The 24,685-nt window shown below is 43.8% G+C and overlaps 1 protein-coding gene across 2 annotated transcripts in view; it reads left to right on the top strand.

The window, feature by feature from the left end:
• The window catches only part of CSMD2 (CUB and Sushi multiple domains 2), a 562,181-nt gene that overhangs the window by 297,981 nt on the left and 239,515 nt on the right, over positions 1–24,685 (top strand). The window contains exons 11-12 of one of the 2 annotated variants that reach the window (XM_032802693.2): positions 3,448–3,551; positions 9,749–9,861. The exons of the other annotated variant lie outside the window; for it this stretch is intronic. Coding sequence (XP_032658584.1) covers positions 3,448–3,551; positions 9,749–9,861 — 217 coding nt within the window. The remainder of the gene's footprint in view (positions 1–3,447; positions 3,552–9,748; positions 9,862–24,685) is intronic. 2 annotated transcript variants of the gene reach the window in all.

The raw sequence follows: 24,685 nt of genomic DNA on the forward strand, positions 1-24,685 counted from the left end.
TAGTGTAGCTCCATGATCTCTGCAGTCTGGAGAGTCGACGGTTCCTCTGCAGGAGCCTGCAGCATACATCCTTCCTCCTCCTCCTCAGCCAGCCTCAACTGAGCTGGGCCATCTCCTTTTATCTGTCCCCTCCACCTGGAGCATGCACAGCAGAGGTGGGGGGTAGTGGTGTGTTCTCCTGGGCCCACAGTGATTTGTCAGCCCCCTTTGGCCCAGTACGGAGCTGATACATCCTGTCGCACATATGTATATATATATATACCCGTTGTTCTTAAAAGGATATTTTCCTTTGGATACCTGGTCAATTAAAATAAATAAATAGATAAATAAAATTAGAAGTGGCTTAAGATGCTACATCTTCCCTTGCGCAATAGTGATTTTGCACTCACATTTTTTTCTGTATTTTTAAAATGTTTTCCTCTCCCTGCTGCTGTGTGGAAGACCCACATAACATGAAGGAAAACAGGAAATACAATGAAATGAGTTTTAACAAAGTGCTGTCAAATGTGAAAAAAAAGTGTCACACACTTTTCTCTTGTCTACTGCAATTATAGTAATCTTAGGCCTCGGTTCCACAAATACTGGCTCACTCATCTAATTTTAAGCATGGGGGTAGCACCACTTAAATTAATTGCCATTGAAATCTGTGTTCATTTTGAATTCAGTGGGCTTACTCGTGTGCTTAAAGTTATGCATATGCTTAAGTCCTGGCATGACTGGAACCTTAAATGCTGCTTTTAACTATAGTAGATGAAAAATGTTCAGACAGACATCTGTTTGTTTTCTTTTAATGTCAGTGGTGTCCCTTTGGAGAGATGCTTCCAAATATAATTGATCTTTACATACTTCTTAAATAATTATTTACCCACAATCCAATATGAATAGACACATCTAACAGAATTTTATTTTAAATTTCAGTGACAACGTGGTTTAAACATTCTTCCCTCATCTTTGGGAACAGGCTAGTGCATGACAGTGAAATTGATGGGAGTCAGAATGTGAAATTGACCAACCTAGGGTCAGATACTCAGTCGATGAAACATGATGGAACTACATTGGCTTCAATGCCTAATAACTTCCCATAGAGAATTGACTATGGGCAACGTTCCTCAACTGGTGTAAATTAGTGTAACTCCAATGGTGTCAATGGAACTTTGTCAGTTTACACCAGCTCACGATCTCATACCTAACTCCCTTGTCCCAATCCGGATGAAATTATTTATTTACTGGCATAATGCTTGTGTGGTGTTGTGCAGACATTTGGGGTGACCATGTCCCTGTCTTTATGATTTTAGATTATTTCTAATCTGAAATGCAAAATTAAATAAATATCATAAATCAATGATCCCCAACCTTTTTCATCTGGCGGGCACCAGACGACGAGCCATGGAGGACCGTGGCGGCGGACGAGCATCCACCAAAATGTCGCCGACAAGCAGCATCATCCAGAGGCATCGCTGCTGAAAATCAGCGGCATTTTGTTGGATGCTCGTCCGTTGGCCAGTACACAGGCACACTTAGACGCCCCGGCGGGCACCATGGCGCCCACGGGCACCGCATTGGGGGCCCCTGTCATAAATAGTTGAAAAACAGATTAGATTTAATAAATTAATATTTGATAATCGCAAGGTGTTATGAGTATCACAGGAAGGTTTGTTTCATATAGGCACATGCATAGATGCTTCTCTGAATAAGGATGTGTTTAAATACATGCGTACATACTTTCCTGAATTGGGAGCCTTTGAGAAGTACCGCTCCCGTTGATTACCATGCTTAGCCCCTCTGCAAAGCAGACCATTATTAGCAGCAGGTTACAGAGCTTGCCCAGGGCAGAATTAAGGTCTAGTCACAGTGGGCCAATGCCTGTGGCTTCAGTCCCCAGTTTCAGACTGAAACATTCATTTTTTTTAAAATGAGTGGAACTTTCAAAAGCATCTAAGTGACTTTAGAGCACAATTCTCTTTGACTTTCAGTGAGACTTGTGCTCCTAAATCACACGAGGTGCTTTGAAAAATCCCATCCAATGTTTATGTGAAGAAAATCCGAACATTTGAACCAACTGTAAGTGAATGCAGTGACATCTGAGTCTGCAGAGAGTCTGAAACCATTGCTCTGAGACGGTGGAGCTGCCACCAGTGTTAACCAATGCAGTGATGTCTCAAGCAGAGGGAGAAACGGCAGCCACTAAACCAGGGAGGAAACCACCTGAGTACACAACCACCACCAGATTGACTAGCCTAGTGCCCAGGCTGCTTTAAACATGCCTGCACTGTGTTTGACTGATAAATGCCACTTACATGTGCATTCAAATCCATCACCCAAAGCCAAATCCCCAATTTGCAAAGAAAATCGAATGGCAATAGTGACCAACCAGCAGAGCGAATATAACCCCTGTGCTGTAAGTTCAATGGGCGTGTGTCACAGATCGTGCCCACTCTTGGCCCTGTGCGGTCCGTGGGGGGTGCCCCTTTCAGTGAGACAGCCCTTCTCGGGGGTCCACTCTCTCTCGGGGTCAGGCCCCTCCACCTCCTGGAGCCGCACCTCTCTGAGCCTTAGCACGTCTGTCTCTGCTGTGGGCCCCCTCCGGGAGTCCACGCACTCTAGACCCCCTGGGCTCTTCACCCCCAAAGGGGCTGATGCAACCCTGTTCTCTAGACCAGAGTGACTCTCAGCCAGCATAAAACAAGAGGGTTTATTGAGAGTTGAACACAGCACAGGAAACTCTCAGGGCCTCAGGCCTGGCCTCTCAAAATAACAACACATCCCAGTATCACTGCATCCAGGTGGGCTCTGCCTGCTTCCCCTCGCCAGCCCCGAGCCCCCCTGCTTCCCAGCTGGGTCTCTGATATCCCCAGCCTCAAGCCCTGCCTCTGTCCATTGTCTTCTTTCCAGGTAAACCGGGTCGTAAACAGGAAGGCCTGAGTGCCCTCTCCTCCTGGCTCTCCTCTGGCTGGAACCGGCTGGTCTGGTCACCGGGGTCCTCTCTCTGCAGCCCATTGTCCTCCCACTGGCCAGAACCGATTGTGTCTCCTGGGCTGGGGTCCTGAGTCCTTCTCCGGTCCTCTGTAATAACAAACTCCCTCTCCCCCCACCTCATTAAACTAGTAACACCCAGGTACATTGAGTCCCACCCCCTGTGCATGCAAACACTGGAAAAGACAGAAAACCCCAAGAAACCCCCCCCACTTCGTCACAGCGTGTCTCTGTATCAGTAAATGCATAGGGAAAATCAATTGACACGGCAGAGAAATGATGATTTCAGTAATAGCTGTGTGCGTCTGGGGAGAAATGCCACAATGCAATAAAAAGTGAGACCAGACACCATCTCCACTGTCCAGAAGATTTAATGCACCTGTAAATTGCTCCTCGATAGACACACACACAAATAAACAAGAGGAGCTGCAGACTCTGTGGTTGATTCATATTAATATGCTATATCTTTGCTAGGTTATCAAACTCACCTTTGAAGAATTTGACTTGGAAAGAGGATACGACACACTGACAGTGGGTGATGGAGGGCAGGTTGGAGACCAGAAAACTGTGCTCTATGTGTAAGTAGTTTCTTTTAGCACTGTGCAAATCAGTACACGCCTTTTGCATCAGGATATTTACTGTAGGGGTTTGGATTCTGGAGGGTCCAGGGCCTGTTTGCTAGAAGCCAGTGAATGTTTTGTGTCATGGTCTGCAGTAGAGAATGAAAGGAATGTTCTTGCTGGAGCCTTGTATTTCCTTCCCAGTCACCTTATCTTCTGGTCCATCCGTGGCAGCCCTCATAATCTTTGTTCCCTCATCCAGCTGCTTCCATCCTTCTGTGATGTCTCTATGTTTGGACGCTTGACAGAAGAGAAAGAATGAGAGAGACTAGCAATAGCTAGAAGCTGAATGTGTGGGGCCAGAAATCTAGTACAAGAGCAAATACTGAAGAAGCAGGAATTGAAAACAGATGACACTTGATTCTGAATTGCTCTGCATCTCGTGCAATTGTTTTACCTGTGCAAAGTGCATGTAAATCATTACCATTTTGAGCTGATAGCATTTTATGCTCGTTTTGCACTGGTGTAAATGATAACAGAAGGCCCAAGGCAACAGAGAATCTGGTCCACTGAATTGATATCAGTTCCTTTACAGATGTAATATGCAGTCACAGTTATCTCAGTAGATAAAAATTCTGAGGCATCCTTTTGCTTATAGGGCTACATTCTATCTTTGTTCTGCATGCAAAAGTCACATTGATGGCTAAGGAATTCTGCTCAATTGCCAAGGAAAGACTTTGGTCCATTCGATAACCTAGGCCACTCCTGCCATGCTAAAGTAAAGTTGGACTACAACTTTTGATAGTAAATGATCATTCAGTGAATGACATTATGCTAACTGCCTGGAAATAAGTACATCATGATAGGGTTGACTTATGAGGATGTTAACGCCATTACAGAGTTCCTGTATAGTAACTGGAGAGATGGTTTTGCTTTAAGCTGAAGGCATATTTGAATTATTTGTGTGAGGCTGCCTGAGAAAAGCAAGAGAGATTAACGGTAGCTAGAAAGTGGAATGCATGGGGTCAGATATCCAGTGGAAGAGCAAATGTTAAACAAGCAGGAATTGAAAGTGGATCATGCCTGATTGCTGTGCATCATGTGGAGTTGTTTTTACCAGTGCGAAGTGCATGTAAACATGGAGCTTTGCAAACTCAGAAAGTGAGACATGCCCTGCCCCAAAGAGCTTACAAACTAAGCATCACTTCTTGGGGTCCTTAATCAGCAAAACACTCACTGAGGTCACTGTGTGTGTTTGAGTGGACTCAGTAAAATTTGAGAAGGGACCTCAGAATTTAGACCTAAGGGAATAAGTGTACATAGTGGTGAAAGGTCTCAGTTGTCCATTGGGGTCTCTCTCTGCTCCGTACTTTGCGGATTATCTGGTTAAAACTGTGCGTACACCTGTGAATAAATAACTCCACAGCAGGTTTTGACTACCCTTCTGCAACATGAAGATAAGTCAAGTGCCCTTAAATATCAAGCAGGATGGGACAAACCTGAAAGAGAAAATGAGGCCTGGAAGCCCCAGTCTCTGATCTACCAATTTCTGAGGGTTTGCCTCTGATCTTATTCCACTAGGTCCCATCTCCCCTCCACAGCCTGAAGGACAGGGGTTGAGGGAGAGCACCAATTGCTGAAAATGACATCAGTTCAAATCCAGCTCCAGTATGTGGAAGGAGCCAGAGCTTTAATCATATGATACACTGAAGCAGAGTGCAGTGCAGTTTTGTATAGCTTTGTAGAGAGCTTTTACCTTTTTGTTGACATAGAGAAGATAACTACTGACCATTTGGGACTGGTGAACCTCATTGAGTGTGAGGTTTTGTAAACTTCTTTAACTCTGGTTTGTTTGTTTTTTAGTTCATGTGCAGAGGCAAGGAAGGATTTTCATCTCCATATTAGAACCTTCCCAAGACTCCAAAGAGTATTTGTGAGAACTGGGAACTGATCCAAGTTATCTGGGGTCCTAGGCTCATCTTCCTCTTTATGTAGATATATTACAGCTAAAGAAAATGTGTTCCATGCATTATGAGTAGCATAACAGTCCAAAATCCTGGCTGGCATAAGTGGTTGCCTTATTTACTGTATGTAACCTATTTCTTATTATATGAGATTATATTAGATTTTTTTTCTCTTCTCATTTTGCCACAGTCTGTCTGCCTGCCTGCCTCTCTGATTTCATTTTGCTTAATTTTTCACTCTTTTTCCTCTGGAATTTCTCTCTGCCTTCTCTCCTTATCTTGTACTGTCTCTGCTCAGCAGAGTGTGAACTCCAGTGATATTTGAGTCAACGTTTCTCACCCACGGTGTATATAACTCTGAAGTATGACTTGTGAAAGTACTTGTAATTAAAGTGTCGCAGAACATTTCACAGCTGATTGGTCTGACCATGGAAATTAGAGCAGAGGAAATAGACTGTAATAAATAATCTAGTCAATGGATGGTCCCTCATTTTCGTGTTGTGGGATGTCCATGAACAGATGGAATCAGTGTGATCTAGTGGATAGAGTACTATGTGGAGACTCAGAAGACCTGGGTTCTGTTTCTGGCTCTGCCACTGGCCTGCTGGGTGACCTTGGGGAAGTTATTTCCCCTCTCCATGCCTCAGTTTCCCCATTTGTAAAAGGGGGGTGATGACACTGACCCTACTTTGAGATGTGCTGATGAAAAGCACTATGTAAGAGCCAGGCAATGGTATTATTATCAAGATCATCCCAGATTTAGTCTTAGTGCTTAATTGGTCCACACTTTTTGATGTTAAATACTCAACACCTTGCTACTGCAAATTTGGAATTGCTGTTGCTTAGCCATGATTGGTTGCACAAGTCACACAATATTGTTTCTGTTTCCTGCCTGGATGAGTGTAACTCTTACCATCCAGTGAATGGTGCAAAGACGTCCAGGGAGTGAATTTTCAATCCCAGAGTGCGAGCTGAAAACTCACTAGTGAGAGCGGGTGCAAAAGGAGCACACAGGCAGCAGAAGTGAATGAATGTTTGAGGGGTGACATCCTGCAGGATTCGCCCAGCTCTAGTGCAGATTCAATTAAACCTGCATGGCATGTGTACCCACTAGCTACAGCTACTGGCTGAGAGAGCTGGACTCTGATTCAGAACCCACCACCAGCCTTGCTTCTGTCACTAGTCCTGACCAGTTCTCGTCTGCTCGTTAGGAACTGAATCCTGCATCCGCTGAAACCAAGAGAAAAATTCTGAATGACTTTAATGGTGCAGAGTGGTAAACTATCAGAGTGCCAGACTGAGCTGTGGGAGCTTGGTGGTTGTCATTCTCCCTTCTTGCAGCCTAGTACGACATCTGTGTCCTTCAAATGAGATGGAGTGTCTGAGGCTGAGATTTTGGGGATTCAGCTGCCCAGTGTCCATTAACATTAGTTGGCATTGGGCATCCAAATCCTTCCTTCAGCTGGGAACATCTCAGCATGACTGTCTTCAGGAAGGTGGAGTTTGAAAGCGTGTGTGAAACCTTGAGGCAATGATCTTTTCCTCTTTGTCAATCCTCCATCTTCCTTCGTGTGTCTGCCTCTTTCAAAAACCCCAAAGAGGAATTGATGCTGTCGGTGGATGGCCACTGTGGTCGCTCCCATGCAGTGCTGGTTTATGATAATTTTGCCTCATGAGCTCTGGGATCAATTTAATCAAGAATGCTTTCAGGCGCTGCTATTACTGGATCTGTGGATGATGCAGGACATACAGCAAGTGTGTGTGTGTGTGTGTCTGTGTACAGTTATGCAATTGTTACGAAAAGTGCCCTACATGAATAACGCAATTTAAAAATACTTCACAAATAATACTTTAGCTGCAGCAGTACTATTTAATATAAACCACCACCTGTAAGCCAGGCAACTTAAAAAGTCAATCCTGCCCCTAAACAAAGTGAATTCCTCACCTTTATAATCCACGCCCCCTACTCCATTATCAAATCTGTGTGTGTGTGTGTGTGTGTGTGTGTGTGTGTGTGTGTGTGTGTGTGTGTGTGTGAACAAAGCTAGGTGGATGTCCAGTGGTTAGATTAAGGGGCTGCTATGTAGTTGAACATGGATCTGTTGTGCCATTTCTTAATGGGTTGTGGTTCAGCCTTCCTGAGAATATCTTTCCAGGGTGATGGCCTTGCTTAAACACCTTGGCATTTCCCTGGAGTGTAGCATCATGGCATCTCAAGGGTTTGTGGAGGATCGCGAGGGCACTAGTGTTTGTGCCATCTGCAGTTTGTTTTTGTGTCGCCGTGAAACTTTCGGTGTCATAACTAAAGTGTGGTACAATGAATAGTGTTAACTTGGTAATTATTATATTTTGCTACCAATTTTTTGCTTTGATAAGTTTACTGAAGGGTGGGGGAGGAGGCAATGAAGGGTGGACTCAGTCCTTATTTCCTAACCTGGAGGTTTTGCGTCTGTTTCATGACTGGAAGTTGCTTTATTACATTACAATTTTGCCTGAATGGCTCAACTGAGATCAGGGCTCCCCTGAGCGTGGTGCTGTGCAGACCCTTAGTGAGAGCTTGACTCTTGCCCTGAAGAGCTCACAGTCGAACTGGACAGCAGGTGGGAGAGGAAAGAGATTACGGCCTGGTCTGCAATTCTAGCAGACATAGCTGCAATGCTCAGGGATGTGAAAAATGCGCACTCATGAGCAGTGTGGCTATGTTGTCCTAACCCCTTGTCAAGGTTTTTTCCTCCACTTTGAACTTTAGAATAAAAATGTGGGGGATCTGCATGGACCCTTCTAAGCTTAATTCCTAGCTTAGATCTGGTACGCTGCCACCAGCCAAAAATATAGTGTTTGGCACACTTCCTGTTCCCCCAAAACCTTCCCTGGGAAATCCAAGACTCAAACCCCTTGGGTCTAAAAACAAGGAGAAATAAACCATCCCACCTCCTTCCCCTCCAGACTTTCCCCTCCCTGGGTTGTCTTGGGAAGCTTCACAGCGATCCAAACTCCTTGGATCTTAAAACAAAGAGAGATTAACCTTTTCCCCCCACCAATCCCTGGTGAGTTCAGACCCAATCCCCTTGGGTCTTTAAACAAGGAAAAAAATCACTCAGGTTCTTAAAAAAGAAAGCTTTTAATTAAAGAAAGAAAAAGTAAACATTCTCTCTCTAAAATCAGGATGGAAAATGCTTTACAGGGTATTCAGATTCATATAGAGTAGAGGGACCTCCCCCTGCCCAGCCTTAGATTCAAAGTTACAGCAAACAGAGGTAAAAATCCTTCCAGCAAAAGGGAAAAACATTCACAAGTTGAAAGAAAACAAACATAAGACTAATCCGCCTTGCCTGGCTATACTTACAGTTTTGAAACATGAAAGAGCGATTTAGAAAGATTTGGAAAGTCTGGGTGTATGTCTGGTCCCTCTTAGCCCCAAGAGTGAACAAGAACAAAACAAACAACACAAACAAAGACTTCCCTCCACCGAGATTTGAAAGTATCTTGTCCCCCCATTGGTCCTCTGGTCAGATGTCAGCCAGGTTCACTGAGCTTCTTAACCCTTTACAGGTAAAAGAGACATTAACCCTTAACCATCTGTTTGTGACACCCCTGAAGTAGATGTAATAGGTTGGTGGAAGGATGCTTCTATCAACCTGGATACTTTCACTCAAGGAGGTCATGTTTTACAGTGATGGAAAAAGCCTTCTGTTGTAGGCTACATTGACACCATGGGGTTATGTCGGCATAGCCACAGTGTCATAGCTATGCCGCCTGCAGTGTAGACAAGGCCTAGATGGTTTGCTAAGGTCACGGGCAGATCAAAACCCAAGTCTCTTGATTAAGAGACCAGTGCCCTATCCACTAAACCTCACTGTCTTCCGATAAATTTGTTTCTTACTGCCCTTCAGAGAGGACAAATAAACCATTGCAAACCTTGGCCCTGTTATCATTTTTTGTTGCTAGACAGTTTAGGACTGGCCCAGGGAAAAGGAGCAGTGCTGTGTGTTGGGATTCAGAGAAAGATGTGGTTGGGCTGAGGTTGTTCAGTCTTTGCCTACTCTAAGCCTGGATCCTGGAAGATGTATCAATATTTTACTTTTAGAAGCACTAAAATTTGCTCATTTAGGTTTTGTTTTTTTTTAAGTGAGATTTGATACACTGATGCAAGTTGTTGTCTACCCCACAGAAAAGGGGTATGTGGTCTTTGAAATGGACAGCAAGCCAAATATCCCTGTAGGGGAAATAAGCATATATTTTTTTTAACAGTTTGACAGGTATGACGGTTCCTGATCTGATCGTCAGCACAAATCACCAGATGTGGCTACTCTTCCAGACAGACAGCGTCCGCAACTTGCTAGGATTCAAAGCAACCTATGAAGGTAATCTAAGTTTAGTTCTTGGCATTTGCTTGCCTCAGAAGAAGCAGGGATGTGGTCTCGTGTGGATCTTGTCATCTCAGGACATGTAATCCCGCTGCAGTTTTGACAGCTCCATGGTGGGCATTGCACTTGGAGGATTCTGACTCAGAGCTTTTGAATATTTATTTTTAAAGCACCTTAGAATGTGATGCATTCCTGACACAGGTGCTAGTGGGCTGTGATCTGGGCTTTGAATGACTGACTCTGTACAGGGAGCATGGTGTATTTGAATATGTTAATATGCTTCCTATTACAAAGGGAGACATACTAAGAAAAATGGAAAATGTAAGATAGACTAAATTCCAAATAAGCAGGAGATTACCCTGTGAGTCATAGCTGTCACATATCTTGTCTTGCAAGCTGTAAGAGTTCTGAGGGCTTTTCTCTTTAATGATCTTATGCAGCATAATTCAGCACTGGGAAAATATTGGCTTCCTTTTTGTAATTTTAGTTCTTGTTTTCTTTGAAGGTTCTATTTTTGTTGCCTTGTGTTTTGTTTTATTTTTTTCACATCTGTATAACATAGATGTCAGACAGTAATTTTTTTACAAGGAAATTGAAAAGTTTAGGGTTTTTTAAAACAATGTCAAAGAATATCAGCTATAAACAAAAAAAGTGAAAGAAGGAGATTGTCAGATTCCTACAGATGCTAAGCCCCTGCAGCCCTCTTTGAAATAGGGATTTGGTCCTATATGAATAGAAAACATTTCATAATATTTTGTTTCCATGAAAATGGTCAGGGTAGGTTTTCTTGAGCATTTCCCTTACTTTGATGGGAGTGCAAATGCTATAGCAGTGATCGTGGACATTTCAGAAAACAAGTGGGAGTGAAAATAACTAGCCTGGTTTCCTTGTGTGAAGTGTAAATAATCAGCGTCATCAACAGTGCCTAGTGAATTGTCAGAATAAACATCTTTAAACTGTAATGATCTAAGCAAGGTGTGAAAAGGAAAGGTAAGAATGAAGGCTGGGATTTTCAAAGTAGACTATTGAAATTCATTGGGATTGGAATGCTGAATTCCCTTAGATTTCTTTAAAAACCCCAGCCTTGAATAAATAAAAATCCAGGATTTTGTATCTTTAAAGTGGTCACAAGTGTTTGCATTCTTCTCCCAACTTGTTTGAAGTGAGTTCTTTCCTTTCTTAGCTTAAAAACGCCTCAGAGATGTTCAGAAGTGCCTGGTTACTTTTGGTTGCCTCTATTTCCAGGTGTCCAACCTGAGATGGCTTTTCAAGAGGCCTGACCTTCAGAGAGCAGGTGCTAAGCATTTATTGAAAATCAGTCTTTTTAACATGTCTCTAGTTGAACATCCAAAATCACTAGTGTCTCTTGCAAACTTTGGCCCTGACGTCTCTCTCTAGTAGTCTGATATCCTCAAGCAGTGCAAGGAATGTTAGAGGGTCTGTTACAGGACTGGGTGGGGGAGGTTCTGTGGCCTGTGATATGCAGGAGGTCAGACTAGATGTTCATGATGGTCCTTTTGACCTTAAAGTCTATAAGTCTATGAATGCCATTCCCTGTTCGGGGCATTAACAGTACAGAACTGCAGATGTGTCAAGGCTGGGACACAGGGGGTAGTAGCTAAACAAATTTCATTTTTACTTTTTTAAAAGCTCTTTTCACTGTAGACCAGGCATCTTGATTAATCTCTTTCTAAATCCTGTTGGTTAAAACCTTTTCAGTTCCCTATTAAACTGGGGCCAACACTAAAATGTGTTACCTAAAACCAGACACAAAAACCCATATCTAGGACCCTAGATACGTGATTTTAAGAGGTGCTGACTGCATGCTGCTGCTATTAACTGCAGTAGCAGTTTTTAAGTGCTTGGAACTTGAAAAATCAGGCTACTTTTATAGTTGATTCACCCATCTTTGAAAATGTTTGCCTAGGAATTTTCAGGGTATGGTGAAATTGTCATATTGCTTTCAAGTTGAGAGCTGCATCTGGTAGGATTGCTGATTGGGGTAGTCCAGTTTCGTTTGGGCCTAAAGAAATCTGCTGAGGTTCAACAACGATAAGTCCAGAATCCCATGCACTGCTACAGACTAGGTACCAAGTGGCTAGACAGCAGTTCTGCAGAAAAGGACTTAGGAGTTACAGTGGACGAGAAGCTGGATATGAGTCAGTGTGCCCTTGTTGCCAAGAAGGCTAACGGTATTTTGGGCTGTATAAGTAGGGGCATTGCCAGCAGACTGGGGGAAGTGATCATTCCCATCTATTCAGCACTGGTGAGGCCTCATCAGGAGGACTGTGTCCAATTTGGGGCCCCACACTACAAGAAGGATGTGGAAAAATTGGAAAGAGTCCAGCGGAGGGCAACAAAAATGATTAGGGGGCTGGAGTACATGACTTATGAGGAGAGGCTGAGGGAACTGGGAATTGGGATTGTTTAGTCTGCAGAAGAGAAGAGTGAGGGAGGATTTGATAGCTCGTTTTTCAACTCTGAAAGGGGGTTCCAAAGAGGATGGATCTAGACTGTTCTCAGTGGTAGCATATGACAGAACAAGAGTAATGGTCTCAAGTTGCAGTGGGGGAGGTCTAGGTTGGTATTAGAAAATCTTTTTCACTAGGAGGGTGGTGAAGCACTGGATAAGTTACCTAGGAAGGTGCTGGAATCTCCTTCCTTAAAGTATTAAGGTCAGGCTGAACCAAAGGGCCTGGCTGGGATGATTTAGTTGGGAATTGGTCCTGCTTTGAGCAGGGGGTTGGACTAGATACCTCCTGAGGTCCCTTCCAACTCTCATATTCTATGATGTATGAGAGCATGAAGGGGCTTGACATACAAGAAAACCTAACAGAGCTAAATATCAGCATGTCTGGCTTGGTTGAGCAATGCCTTGGCAGGATGGGGCATGGTGGTTTACAAATATTTACAGGATGTCAACATCATGTTTGCAAAGAGAGGTACAAGGAATAATGTTACTAAGCCAAGCACAGGAAAATAGAGGCTGAACATCAACGTTATAATGATGAGACCTTAGCCACTGGAATAGCTTCCCAAGAGAAGTGATACTAGTCCTATTACTTGGGAAATAAAGATCATAAGTACGTATCGTAGAGACCATCCTGCATGGTAGAGGTGACACTGTCTCATCTAATAGGTCCTTTCTCTCTGAAATTTCATAATGAACCTGTCTTTACTCCTGGGTTCAGTTATTGCCTGTGACCTGCTTAAACGTTACAGATGGCTTGATCCGCAGCAGTGTTGAGCACCTGCTGCTTGACCTCTGGCTGGGGTTAGGGTGATCTTTGTCTCTCAGGATTGGGGCCGCCGTGCTGGTCACACAGTTCTAATATATTCTGTAACAAACGCTGCTGGTGCTTCTCCTCCCCCAGCTCCCTGCACTTTTACCTGGGTGCTCACTCCAGTGGTGAGTCACTTGCCAAGGTTTCCCATAGTTTTCGACACTTTAATACTTCATTTACTCCCCAGAACCTGTGAGAGGAGAAAAGGGAGCACTGTGGCTTTGCAGGAGGAGGTGACAAACGTCCTATCATCAGCGTGAATGCACCTTCCTCTTCAGGATGGAAGAGGCTGCTTGACCAAGATACTCCTGGGCACTGGGAGCCAGGAAGTCCCAGGCTAATGTGCCCCTACAAAGTAGCCAGGAGTGAACTTCATGCCCCTCCCACCTAAGTGAAAGATGCACGTTTTCTATAACTGCACCTCACTTAGAAGAGACTGAAGCCACCGTCCCAGAGCTGTTCATTGTGGCAAGGTTACCTGCTAATAGGTCCTGTTGGCTACTAGCCCGAATTAACATATTTGAGGTGGTTAGCATGGAGATGTCATCTCTGCCCAAGTGTTAGACAGATGCATGAGTGGAGTTCAAGTTAGTTCCTTACCCCATAGCCAGACTCTTCATGTGTGCATCAAAGCCTAAACTCACTAGATACCAGCGTGAACCTAAAGGCAGAGAGCCTTCCTATGCATGGCCCCTGTCCCAAGCTGTCTCTGAGCTGTAATCCACCCTTGCATGGTTTACATGTGATGAGCCACTCACTGACTAGTGTCCAATGTTCCTTTTCTAAGCACTTTGCCTTGTCTTAGGGCAGCAGTTTGGTTTTGGTCTTACTGAAAAGCATCGGTGCATGAGCCACAGAATGCACCTCTGTCTGGTGTCTCTAAGGCCTGTGCTGGAACCATCCTATAGCTTGGCTTTCTCCTAATCAGTCAGTTGCATAAAATACATTTCATTTTGCAAATACTTTGAGCCAAACGGCAAAGCAAAAAACATCTAAGTAAGAGGCAATTAGTGCTTGGCAAACACAAACGAAATTATACACAACTTGCTAACAAGTTTCATTGCCAGTTTAACAGCCACCCTCTTCCCTAATTGCAAGAAAGAAATCACAGTTAATGGATCCATATAAAGTCAAGATGAAGAATGTGCCTAATAGGAAGTCGGAGTATTGCTTATGTAGTATGTTTAACTAGCTATATATCCTAGCATACTTCTTGGGTTTAGTATACCTTTGAAGTGTAACACAACATTTGTTGGCAGTGTTCAAATGCCTGTGCTAATCTTACTCCTAAGGATGTATTGAAACATGTGTTTCAGGACTTAGAGAAAGTTGAGTGTAGCAACATGCTGCCAGTGTTTTAAGAAGGAGCTCCCTGAAAAAACAATCACCTTTCTTAGCCATGTCCTAGAGATAGATGCACCCACAGTAAAGAAGGACAGTGAATCTAGGCTGAATTCAAAGCTGTCTAGTTCAGCGTGTTGGGAGATCCTCAGCTGGTGTAAATTGGTGTAATGCCATTGATTACAATGAAGCTGTGCAACTTTATACCAGCTGGCCTTTCAGTAGCAATGGAGACTGTGTGTCTGAATCCACTAGACAAGTTTGAACATCAAACCACGGCCTTTTCTTTTCCCCTGGAATCAAAGACACTCTCTTGGGACCATAACCGAGGATGGCAGCCCTGCTGTTTGTCAGAGAAATGTATATTAAGCTCTGCTTTGCTGGAAAAGTTGTCCTTTGTCTCTGAAAACGATATGGAGCTGATTGATGCCACAGTGCTGTGTTCTATTTGTGAAATGGGATATGGTCTTGTAGAGATATGTTCTTGGATGTCTTCTTCTCCCTCCCATCCCTCTCACCAGCGTAGGGTCTTTTGACATTTAGTGCATGCTCGTGCACCCCAAAGACAGAGTAATAGCTCCTCAGAAGACTCTTTAGGAGCTCCAAAGAGAAATCATCTCTGATAGGGATGCTTTGACGGTATCCACAGGGGAAGTAAACTCCATGAGTAGCAGGAAATCATGTCCCCTTCTGACTCGTCCATTAATTCTCAAGCGGAGTTCTACCATGTGCTCCTAGAAGCCTGCTCCATGACCTTCCTCTGTGAGAACTTGGTGTATGAAAAGGCTGCCTGCCTATTCCAATACCCTTTGAAGGGCTAGACTTCAAACCCCATCTGCAGTGTCCATTAATGCACCTCAGCTGACCATCACTGAAAGCTGAAGCAGACTGGCATGAGCTGACACTGCAGAACACAGAGTGAAAATGTGATGCCTCCCTTAGAATGGGAGGAGCCAGGCCCCAAGGCATTTACAGCTACCATTGAAGTTCATTGCAAATGCTCTGTGTGGTGTTGTGCTGGATCAATGGGAGCTTGGCCATTGCCTTCAGTGAGAACTGGATCAGGTGCTAACTGAGGGATGGCTTTGGTCCACATACCGTCATTTGGAAATGGGCTCTTTGCGCTTCATGAAAAGTTAGCAAAGCAGACCTTCTAATGTCATTTTAAACTTGTGGTTCAGAGACACGGTAGATGAGCAAACAGAAACTCTCCCCTCCCTTTTTTAAAAAAAAGGGTAATTGAAAAGAAGTTTTGCTTCCAATTTAGGTGTATCCCTGTGGAGCTGGAACAAAAAGACATGCCAGTGAGCTACCAGGAAGTGCATGAGAACCAGAATGTGAAAGTAGGAAAAAGTTAACTGAGGAAACTAAACCCCAGCATTAAGGGTGAAATGGAAGAGAGGCTTATGGGTAAAGCACTCAGCTGGGGTTCACGGCTCAGGAGTCGACTCCCAGCTCTGCCACTCATAACTGTTTGAGGTAAATTCGCTGAAGGCACCTAAAGAAATTAGTATCAGAAGCCTTATGTCATTGGGACTCGTGCTCCAAAATCCCACTGAGAACCCTTTTGTGCCCCATTTGCCAAATGGAGATGAGAATCATTCCCTACCTGGCACAGGTGTTGTGGGGATAAATTGCTGTTTGTGAAGTGGTGATGAGGTGCATCAAGTGACCATCAGAAACCTCATCATCTTCTTCTCCAAGTCCAAGGCACATTTGGTTGACCTGCCCTTTGCTAACATAAAAACATATCAATTTAAAAACAAAACAACCAAAAAACAACAACAAAACCCCACCTAAAACCCATACCAAAACATGGCAGTTCCCTGCAAGTGCTTCTCTGCCTAGGAAGAGGATGAGAGAACAGGTATATGGAGATGTTGGTCACATTGTTCAATGCGTTGCTAGAAGGCTACCAGAAACTGCAGTGAGGAGTGGAGTGTAAGAACCTAGCTAGAATAGAATAGGCTCCGAGGAATGAGATTTTAGAAACTCATTAAGTTTGAATAATTTAAAGTGGTGCTAGAAATAATGCTAAGAATATTGTTAATGAATTCCCTATTGATAGTTCCCCAGTAATCCTGAAACTGTAAATCAAAACTAATAATCTTTTTTCTTTCCAAAATACATCATTTTGAGAGCCTCAGCCCTTTAATTATTTTTTCTTGCGTCTTTCAAATGTGTGCGCACTAATACAACATAATTAATATAGAGACTGATTGTTCATTGTCTTCCACCTTGTCATGCCACTTACACCAGTGTAAAGTGAGTACAAAACACTCCTACTCTGCTTTGGAAGCATGAGACACTCATTTTGCACTGCTGCAACATGATTCCCCACTGCGCAAGATGCAGTGGGGAATCACACTCCTACCACAATAGTATCACAATGGGAACTGATGGATGCTAAAAGTTTGTATTCAAAATGTGGCCCTTTTTATATTTTTGAATGGGAGTTGAGCACTCTTGAAAATCTGGCTCATAATGTGAACATGGGACTTTGGAGAGGAAGGATGTTCCAGTGGGTAAGTCACTAACCTGCGAGTTCTAGCTTCAGTTCTCTACTCTGCCACAAACTTCTTGTGTGATCTTGGGCAAGCTGTGAGGTCTCTCGGGGCCTCTATTTCCCATCGGTAACATGGGATAACAGCTCTGTCCTGTCTCACGGGGGTGTAGTAGGATGAAAACATTAAAGATTGTGAGGTGATCAGATATATGTTATGGGGGCTAGATAAATACCTGAGATAGATATCCATGTGTACACAGTGCAAATGGCCACCTGCCCCAAGAGATGATCAATTTTTCCCCTCACCTCTGACTGTTCTCCTATACAAATCACACAAATGCATTATGCCTGTATTCAGGGATCCGAATTATAACAGTCACTCTGGTGGCTGCTATTAACAGGTTTTTGCTGTACAGAGACAGACACCCATTGATCTGTTTTGCATCTCAGAGTCTTTGTTGTTTAAGGAGCTGCCACAGAAACAAGGCCAGCTCCGGGCACCAGCGCAGCAAGCAGGTGTTTGGGGCGGCCAAGGGGAAGGGGTGGCACATCTGGCTCTTTGGCGGAAATTCAGCGGTGGGTCCCGCGGTCCCTCTGGTAGTGAAGAGCCTGCCACCGAAGTGCCGCTGATCACGGGCTCCCTCCCCCGCCTCTTGGGGCTGCAAAAACCCTGGAGCTGGCCCTGTCAGAAACCCAGGGGTCCAAGGACAGCTTCGTGACTACTTGTTTCTTTGAATTCCACACCAGATCTCCTAGCACAAGCCAGCTCCTGCAGGAGACCATGCATCATATTGTGTGTTTCTTTTCCTGCACAGTCTCCATTGATTAGATGTGAATATTTGTTTGTTATTTGGTCCTGCATTATAGGAAAGCCTCCCAGTCTCCCTGGCATTGAAGTCTGTTTACTTCTTCCCACTCCCCATTTCCATTAAACAAATTGACTCTTGTCATGAAGCAGGAGGGCTGGAGACTGCTGAACCCACACACGTTCAGGGTTTTAGCTTATAGTGCCACTAACCTGAGCTGCATTCGGAGTCACCTGCTCCTATTTACATTTAAAGATGAGCATAAAAGCTGGAGTGATTTGACATTCTACCATGATGGATTTTAATGAGTGACGGCCTGCTGGACACAGGATTTATTTTTGCCCGGGAGCTCTGGCCTAGACAGTGGGTATGAGGCGAGATATAAAGGCAAGGGAGTTTTCTTCTTTTGTTTTGTTTCTTCCCTTGGCATTTTTCCCCCACTTCTGGAACCAACAAAAAAAACAACAACAAAAAACAGGCTTCTTGTAGCTTGTGCATCCTGGATCATGCTGCAGTTCTCTCCAGAGGGCAGCTTCTTCCAGTCGTAAGTACTTCTGCCGTCTCATCACTGTATAAGAGGTTAGACAGCTAAGGCAATTAACTATTTTGCACCATGCTTAAGCACTTTTTTAAAGGTCTAATTCCCACTACCCATTGAAGATAATGGAAAGGCTCCCATGGGGGCCTGATATTAGGCTCTAAGAAAACAGTGACCTAAATTTTAGGTACCTCCATTTTTCGTAGCAAAACTGGAGATACCGTAGAAGGTGTGTGCTTGCCACCCGTACTCAGAAAATCAGGTCCCTTTTCAGTGTCTCAGGTTGGACTGCTGGATGCTGAAATACCCGCAGTCATTAGTAGTTTTGAAAATCCAGGCTTCCTTTTACCACATTATGTGCCATTATGCAAAATTCCTCCCCCCCCCCCGCCACCCCTGACCAAGCTACATATGGCCTAGGTAGAGCTGGTTGAAAAATTTTCAGTGGAACAGTTTTTTTATTAGAAAGTGCTGTTTCAGCCCAGTTGAAATGTTTTGCAATATGGTGTCGATTTTCAATGAAATTTGCAAAAAAGTTTTGAAATGGTTCATTTTGACTTTTGCATTTTGTTTAAAGTTGAAATGTTTTGTTTAGATTTTCTCATTTCATTTTGTTCAGTCTTTTACCTTATATTATATTATTTTGATTTCTCAAAAGTATGAAAATGAAAAGTGTGACGTGTGTTTTGTAGTAGTTACTAATTCTAAGCGTGTTAGTAACAACACTACTACAAGTAGTAATTAGTTACAAGTTAGAAGTACCTCGGGACAGCAGTTCCATTTTGCAACCAGCTCTAGGCATGAAGAAGTCTGCTGGTTTGTTTGCATGATGCTTACAATGAGGAACACGTCTTGTAGAAGGGAAAGGACGTGTGAGCAATAATCTTCCCTTCCACTCCAGTTCTTAAATCTGCCATCTCCCTCCCTTAAATCTCTCCCCCTCTGTGTAGCCATTCGTGCCTGTAGGGTTCATACTGTAATGCAGAAGGAAAGTCTTTCTACCCAAATTGTAATGAGCGAGAAGCTTTCAGAGACCTTCTAATCAGCTTCTTGGGGGATGTCTATGTGAACTTCATTCTTTCCCTTCACTAGGGCAGAAAGAAGCTATTCCTTCCTTTCTGTATATGGCTTCACTTCTTTCTTTTCCCTCTCTCATTCTGAGTATCCCACACTCTATTCATGGCCGGATTTGACCAAAGTGATGAGCACCTGACTTCTGTGGCAGGTGGACTTGCTCAGCACCTCGGACAGCAGCCACGTGGCTGGGTTAGGGTTCCTAGTGCCCTGTGCCTCCCATGCCAGAGCTGAAAATTTGGAGATGGTTACAAAAAAGCAAACAACCTGAGGTGAAATCCTGGCCCTATTGAAGTCCATTGGCAAAATTTCCATTGACTTCAGCAGGGTCAGAATTTCACCCCTGGGGCTTGAACCTCACCTCCCCTGTGCAAACTGACTGTTTTAAAGGGACACAATGTTATTAGTGGAACATACCCTGAAGTGAGGTGTACATTTCACCGAACAGCCCCGAGGATGTTCAAACCACAACAGCAAGGAACATGGCTAGTGGTTTTAGCAGATTCACCCAGAGAAGGAAACTGAAAGAAATAACTCAGCTGAGATTTTAAAATGGGCATCTTAACTGGATTTCAAAAGCCGGTATCTCCAACCACAGGTATGCTAGTGAAAGTAAATGGTGTCGTGCAGAGGGGGAAAATCAGGCCGAGATTCTCTGCAGCTTCATTACTTAGGTCCCAATGCAGCAAAGTGTTTGATTTCAAGGGTGCTTGACTCCTTTGCTGAATAATCCTATGACAAAAGTTAAACTTGTTCTTAAATGCTCGGCTGGATCTGGCCCTTAATCTTTGCAAATTGCTTTCAGAGATGTCTTGATGAAAGATGTTTATATCAGTGCTCCAGTTAATAGAATTTAATGAATCCTAAGAAGATCATGTTCATATTGTGTTAGGATGGTTGAGGTGTGCATGCAAGAGGCTTTCGTGTAAGAGTGTGAGTTGGGAAAAGGAATCAGTAAATGAAGGCATTTGAAGAGGGGTGCCCAACTTTCAGGGTTTGGGGTATAACCCGTAGTGAGCTGGAGCCAGTTCGCACTGGTTCACGCAAACTGGTTGTTAAATTTAGAAGCCGATTTAGAACCAGTTGTTAAAGGGGTGGGCAAACTCCATCCTGTTCAGCCTGCCTGAGCTCCTGGCTGGGGAGGCCCACTTAACCTCTTCCCCACCTTCCCCCCTCTCTCAGAGCCTGGCACCAGTGCTTTGGACTGCTCCTGGGCAGCTCTGCAGCTTCTGCCACTTTGGGGGTGGGGCTGCGAGCTCCAGCGGTCCGCAAGGCATCCATACACGCTTCCCTGAGCAGCATGGTAAGGGGGCTGGGTCAGGGCTGGGAGGAGGGGTTGGGTAAGGGGCAGGGAGTGTTTGGAGGGGGCGGAGGTTCTGGGGGGCAGTCAGGCATGGGGAATGGGTGGGGTTGGGTAGGCATGGGAGTTCCAGGGGTCTGTCAGGGTGGTGGTGGACGGGGTTGGGGCAGTCGGGACAGGGAGTGGGGTGAGTTGGGTGGGGTGGGGTGGAGCCAGTTAAGGTGGGGGGTCTCGGGCTTGTACTCACCGGGCGGCGCTTAATAATCGGTTCACTCCCGGGTCGTCGTCGGCACTTCAGCGGCGGGTCATTCACTCGCTCCGGGTCTTTGGTGGCACTGAAGGACCCGCCTCTGAAGTGCCACCGAAAACCCAGTAGGGAACCGGTTATTAACATTCTGGCAGCTCATCACTGGGTATAACCTGTTACAACAAAAGGGAGGGAGGGATGGTATTGTGGTTAAAAGCCCAGTGCTGTGAGTCAGGAGGGCTGTGTTTCCACCAGTGAGTCATGAGGCCATCTAAACTCATGCCACTCAAACCTTCGCTGCACTGTGTTTCTCTCTTTCTCTGCATGTCTGTATGTGCATGTACGGACATGCTGCAGAGAGCAGGGATGTATTTTTCTGTAGTCTGTGGAATATATATTCATAAGTGTTCATTGTGTGGGTGTGTGCATTTACTTACTATATGTATAATGAGTGCGGTATTGGTGTTGGATATAAAGCCTGAGCCACCAAAGAGCTGACCCATTTAATCCCGATGACTGATAAGCAACAATAATGGATTTGTATTTGAAGTAGGAGTTCCAGAAGACTCAATAAAACTCAGGCATCTCAGCATCATATAAGTAGAACATCCACCTTTTGTAGCCATTAGTTTTGTTCTTAACTGCTGTGTGGGTTTATTTATTTAGTTTACATTATTCCCTGTTAAGCTATGAATAAGTTCTTCCTCTGTGTCAGACATTTTCCATTACCGGTTTTAAAGGAAGTGGGTCAGCATGGATTGCTTTCTAGGTGCCGTATAGCGTCTATCAGCTATTTGTAGACATAGTTGTACGAGCTCACAGACTTTCCTAATGGGGCTTTGCAGAACATTTCGAGGAGAGTTTATTGCTAATACAAACCCGCCCACCTTCCGCCTTTGTTTTCTATTCTTTCTAACTGCCTGCTATTGACCTCTGTTAACAACTTCCGCACTGAATGTGGTGCATCTAAAAATGGAAAAAATATTTCTGATGATCTGCATGCACGAGGAAACCTCAACACAAGGCTATCCCACTGGCAGCTTTGGACGGGCTGTTGGTTATCAGAGCTGTGTGTGGGACCATGTGGGAAAGTCCGACTCATCTGAACTAATGGTGGAAATTAATAGAACTTCTGTAGACGTGTGAGTGTGTTTTGTAGTAGTTACTCTAAGTACTGTATCATTTGAGAGAATTTGCTCGTTTCTAGAGTTTTTTTGGAAACTCCGCAAAGCAAGAAGGGAAAGAATTCTCTATTTAGGATGCTTCAAAAAACCTGTGGAGAAAGTAAACATTTTCCTTACATTGCATTGGACTTTTCCATATAGTTCAGGCATGATGCTTTGAATGGTGGATTCTCCTGTTGCAACAATTCCATGGACACAGGACTCATGGTTAAAAGCAAAGATAGAACATGGGACTTCCTACCCCAGGAGGCAGACCTTTACTAGCTGGGCTAAACAAGGCTTTTGCCATTAACTGGGGAAGGGTTAAGAGCTCTTCTCCTTCGCAGATAATCCAGGTACTAGGAGGTACCTTGATGTCACGCATTTGAGCAGTCCTGATACTCCATCCAGCAGAGGTCTGCAGTGCGCACACACACAAGTCAGTACGTTTGGTGGTGGTGTGGGTTTTAAATATTGTACAAGTGGCCGGCGCTAATTGACCGAGAACTTTGTGTATGAACATAAATGCCTTATGACTTTTCCACCGGAGACCATTGCCCATATTTCTGTTTGGCTGCAATCATTATGCTTTAAAGAAATGCCCTTCCTGTGGATTATTAAAACTGTAAGACCGTTAAAAGTTGAATTTCCTTTTAATAATTTACACTATTGGTCTTGCACTTTGCTCTGTTGGAGAATAGCAATAAACTGGTCAATTTCATTGTTGTATCTAGTCTGTTTCACTCTGTTTCTCAGCATTTGCAAAGCCTGTAGGGCAATATTTAAATCCAAACTAACTGTTGTCTCTGAAAAGCACAGAAGAAATACACTTCATGAAAACTTTTCTATTAATATTAAATTATGTTAGATCATATTTTTGGACCCCGTTACCCGACAATGACTTTTTAGTGCATGACATAAAATGCAGTAACAGGAACCAGATGCTCCATCATGGCTTCTGTTGAAAATATATCTAAAGTTGTCTAGAGTCAATATAACAGTAAGAGAAACTTGTTGATATTCAAATCACATTGGAATATTTGATGGATTAATACAAATCTTGGCTTATGTGATTTCCTCTGTGAGGGAAATGTCATAAAAGAAGTTTCCAATTTGGTGTTAGAAATTGAAAACTGGGAGAAAAGACAGTGAGGCTGATCACAGATGATGCAGATAAAAACCAAAGAAAGTGGAAGATGAGATGAATGAAACACAGATTAATAGTGCTGAAGCACTGAAGAAGGCTTTAAAGGAATAAAGTCTCATCACTAATAGCGATAGAGAGGGAAGGAACTCTTTAGAAATGAAACTTTATGAAAGCAGATAGAAAATCGCATACACAATTTTCCCAAAGTCAGAATACAATTAATCTCTTGCTACCTGTACATCTCCACATGAGAAGGTGTCATCTGTCTACTTTAGAACTGCATGGGGGAATTGATGTTAAAACAGAATATGGTAATGCAGAGAAAGACTGTTGACACAAATTTAGCAATCCGACTTGCATTCTGTAGGTATCTCCCTCCACTGCAAGGGAGACTTAGGCCCCTATCATGCAGTGAGCTGTCCAAGGGTGGAACCTTGCAGTGAGGCTCTGCTCAGAACAACCTCCAGGCCTCCTTATTATGACAAGGATTAAATGTTCATATCATGGTAGTGCCCAATCAGGACTGAGTCCCCAATGTGCAGGGTGCTGTGCAAACATAGAAAAGAGACAATCCCTGCCTTAAAGGACCTACTCATACAGTATATGCAGAATGAGAGCTTTAAGAACATAGCGAATACCGCACTAGGTAAGACCAATGGCCCATCCAGCCCTGTATCCGAGAGTGGCCAGTACCAGATGAGTGTAAAACACCCATAATTATGCCAATTATGCAGTAATGTCCCCCAGGGGTAATTTGTTCCTAAACCCAAGTGTTTGAGGGTTGACTCATGACCTGAAGAATGAAGGTTGATACCAGTAAATGTGTTTACCCTGGCTGGGACAATGCAGGTAATATTCTTATTATTCATATACATGTCTTGTTGCAGAGAGTTCCATGGGTTAATTATGCACGGCATCAAACCACACAAAATCTATTTCCTTTTATTATTTCTAAGTGTATTGTCTTTTAAATCATGAGCTACCCCCTTGTTCTCATATTATGAGAGGGTGAAAGGGAATGCATGATTGCTTCTTTTCTTTATATTTCAGTCACTGTTGAATCATTTGGTTGCAGGCAGTGTCAAGGGATACTTTTGCCTCTAACATAAAGTAAAAAAAAAAAAGAATAAATACAGAAGACAGGATGGATTTATGCTGAGGCGCTGGGATTCAAATCTGGGTTTGAATCCCAGCTCTGCAATTTACTTACTTTCTGTGGCTTGTGTCAAACTAGATGATCATAAAAACTATGAAGTCAGACTAAGTGTGTTCCATTCCTTATTGGATACACTGTGGCATTTTATGGTTCTGTGATGCAGTAAGCAAAGCAAACATACTGGGGTTGAAAGACTTCAGTGAAATTGAAACCTGGTCTCAGCAGGCTGTGGCTATAGATGTGGTTGTGGATCAAGATG

This window comes from Chelonoidis abingdonii, chromosome 25 (assembly GCF_003597395.2).
Source record: "Chelonoidis abingdonii isolate Lonesome George chromosome 25, CheloAbing_2.0, whole genome shotgun sequence".
Classification (NCBI taxonomy): domain Eukaryota; kingdom Metazoa; phylum Chordata; order Testudines; family Testudinidae; genus Chelonoidis; species Chelonoidis abingdonii.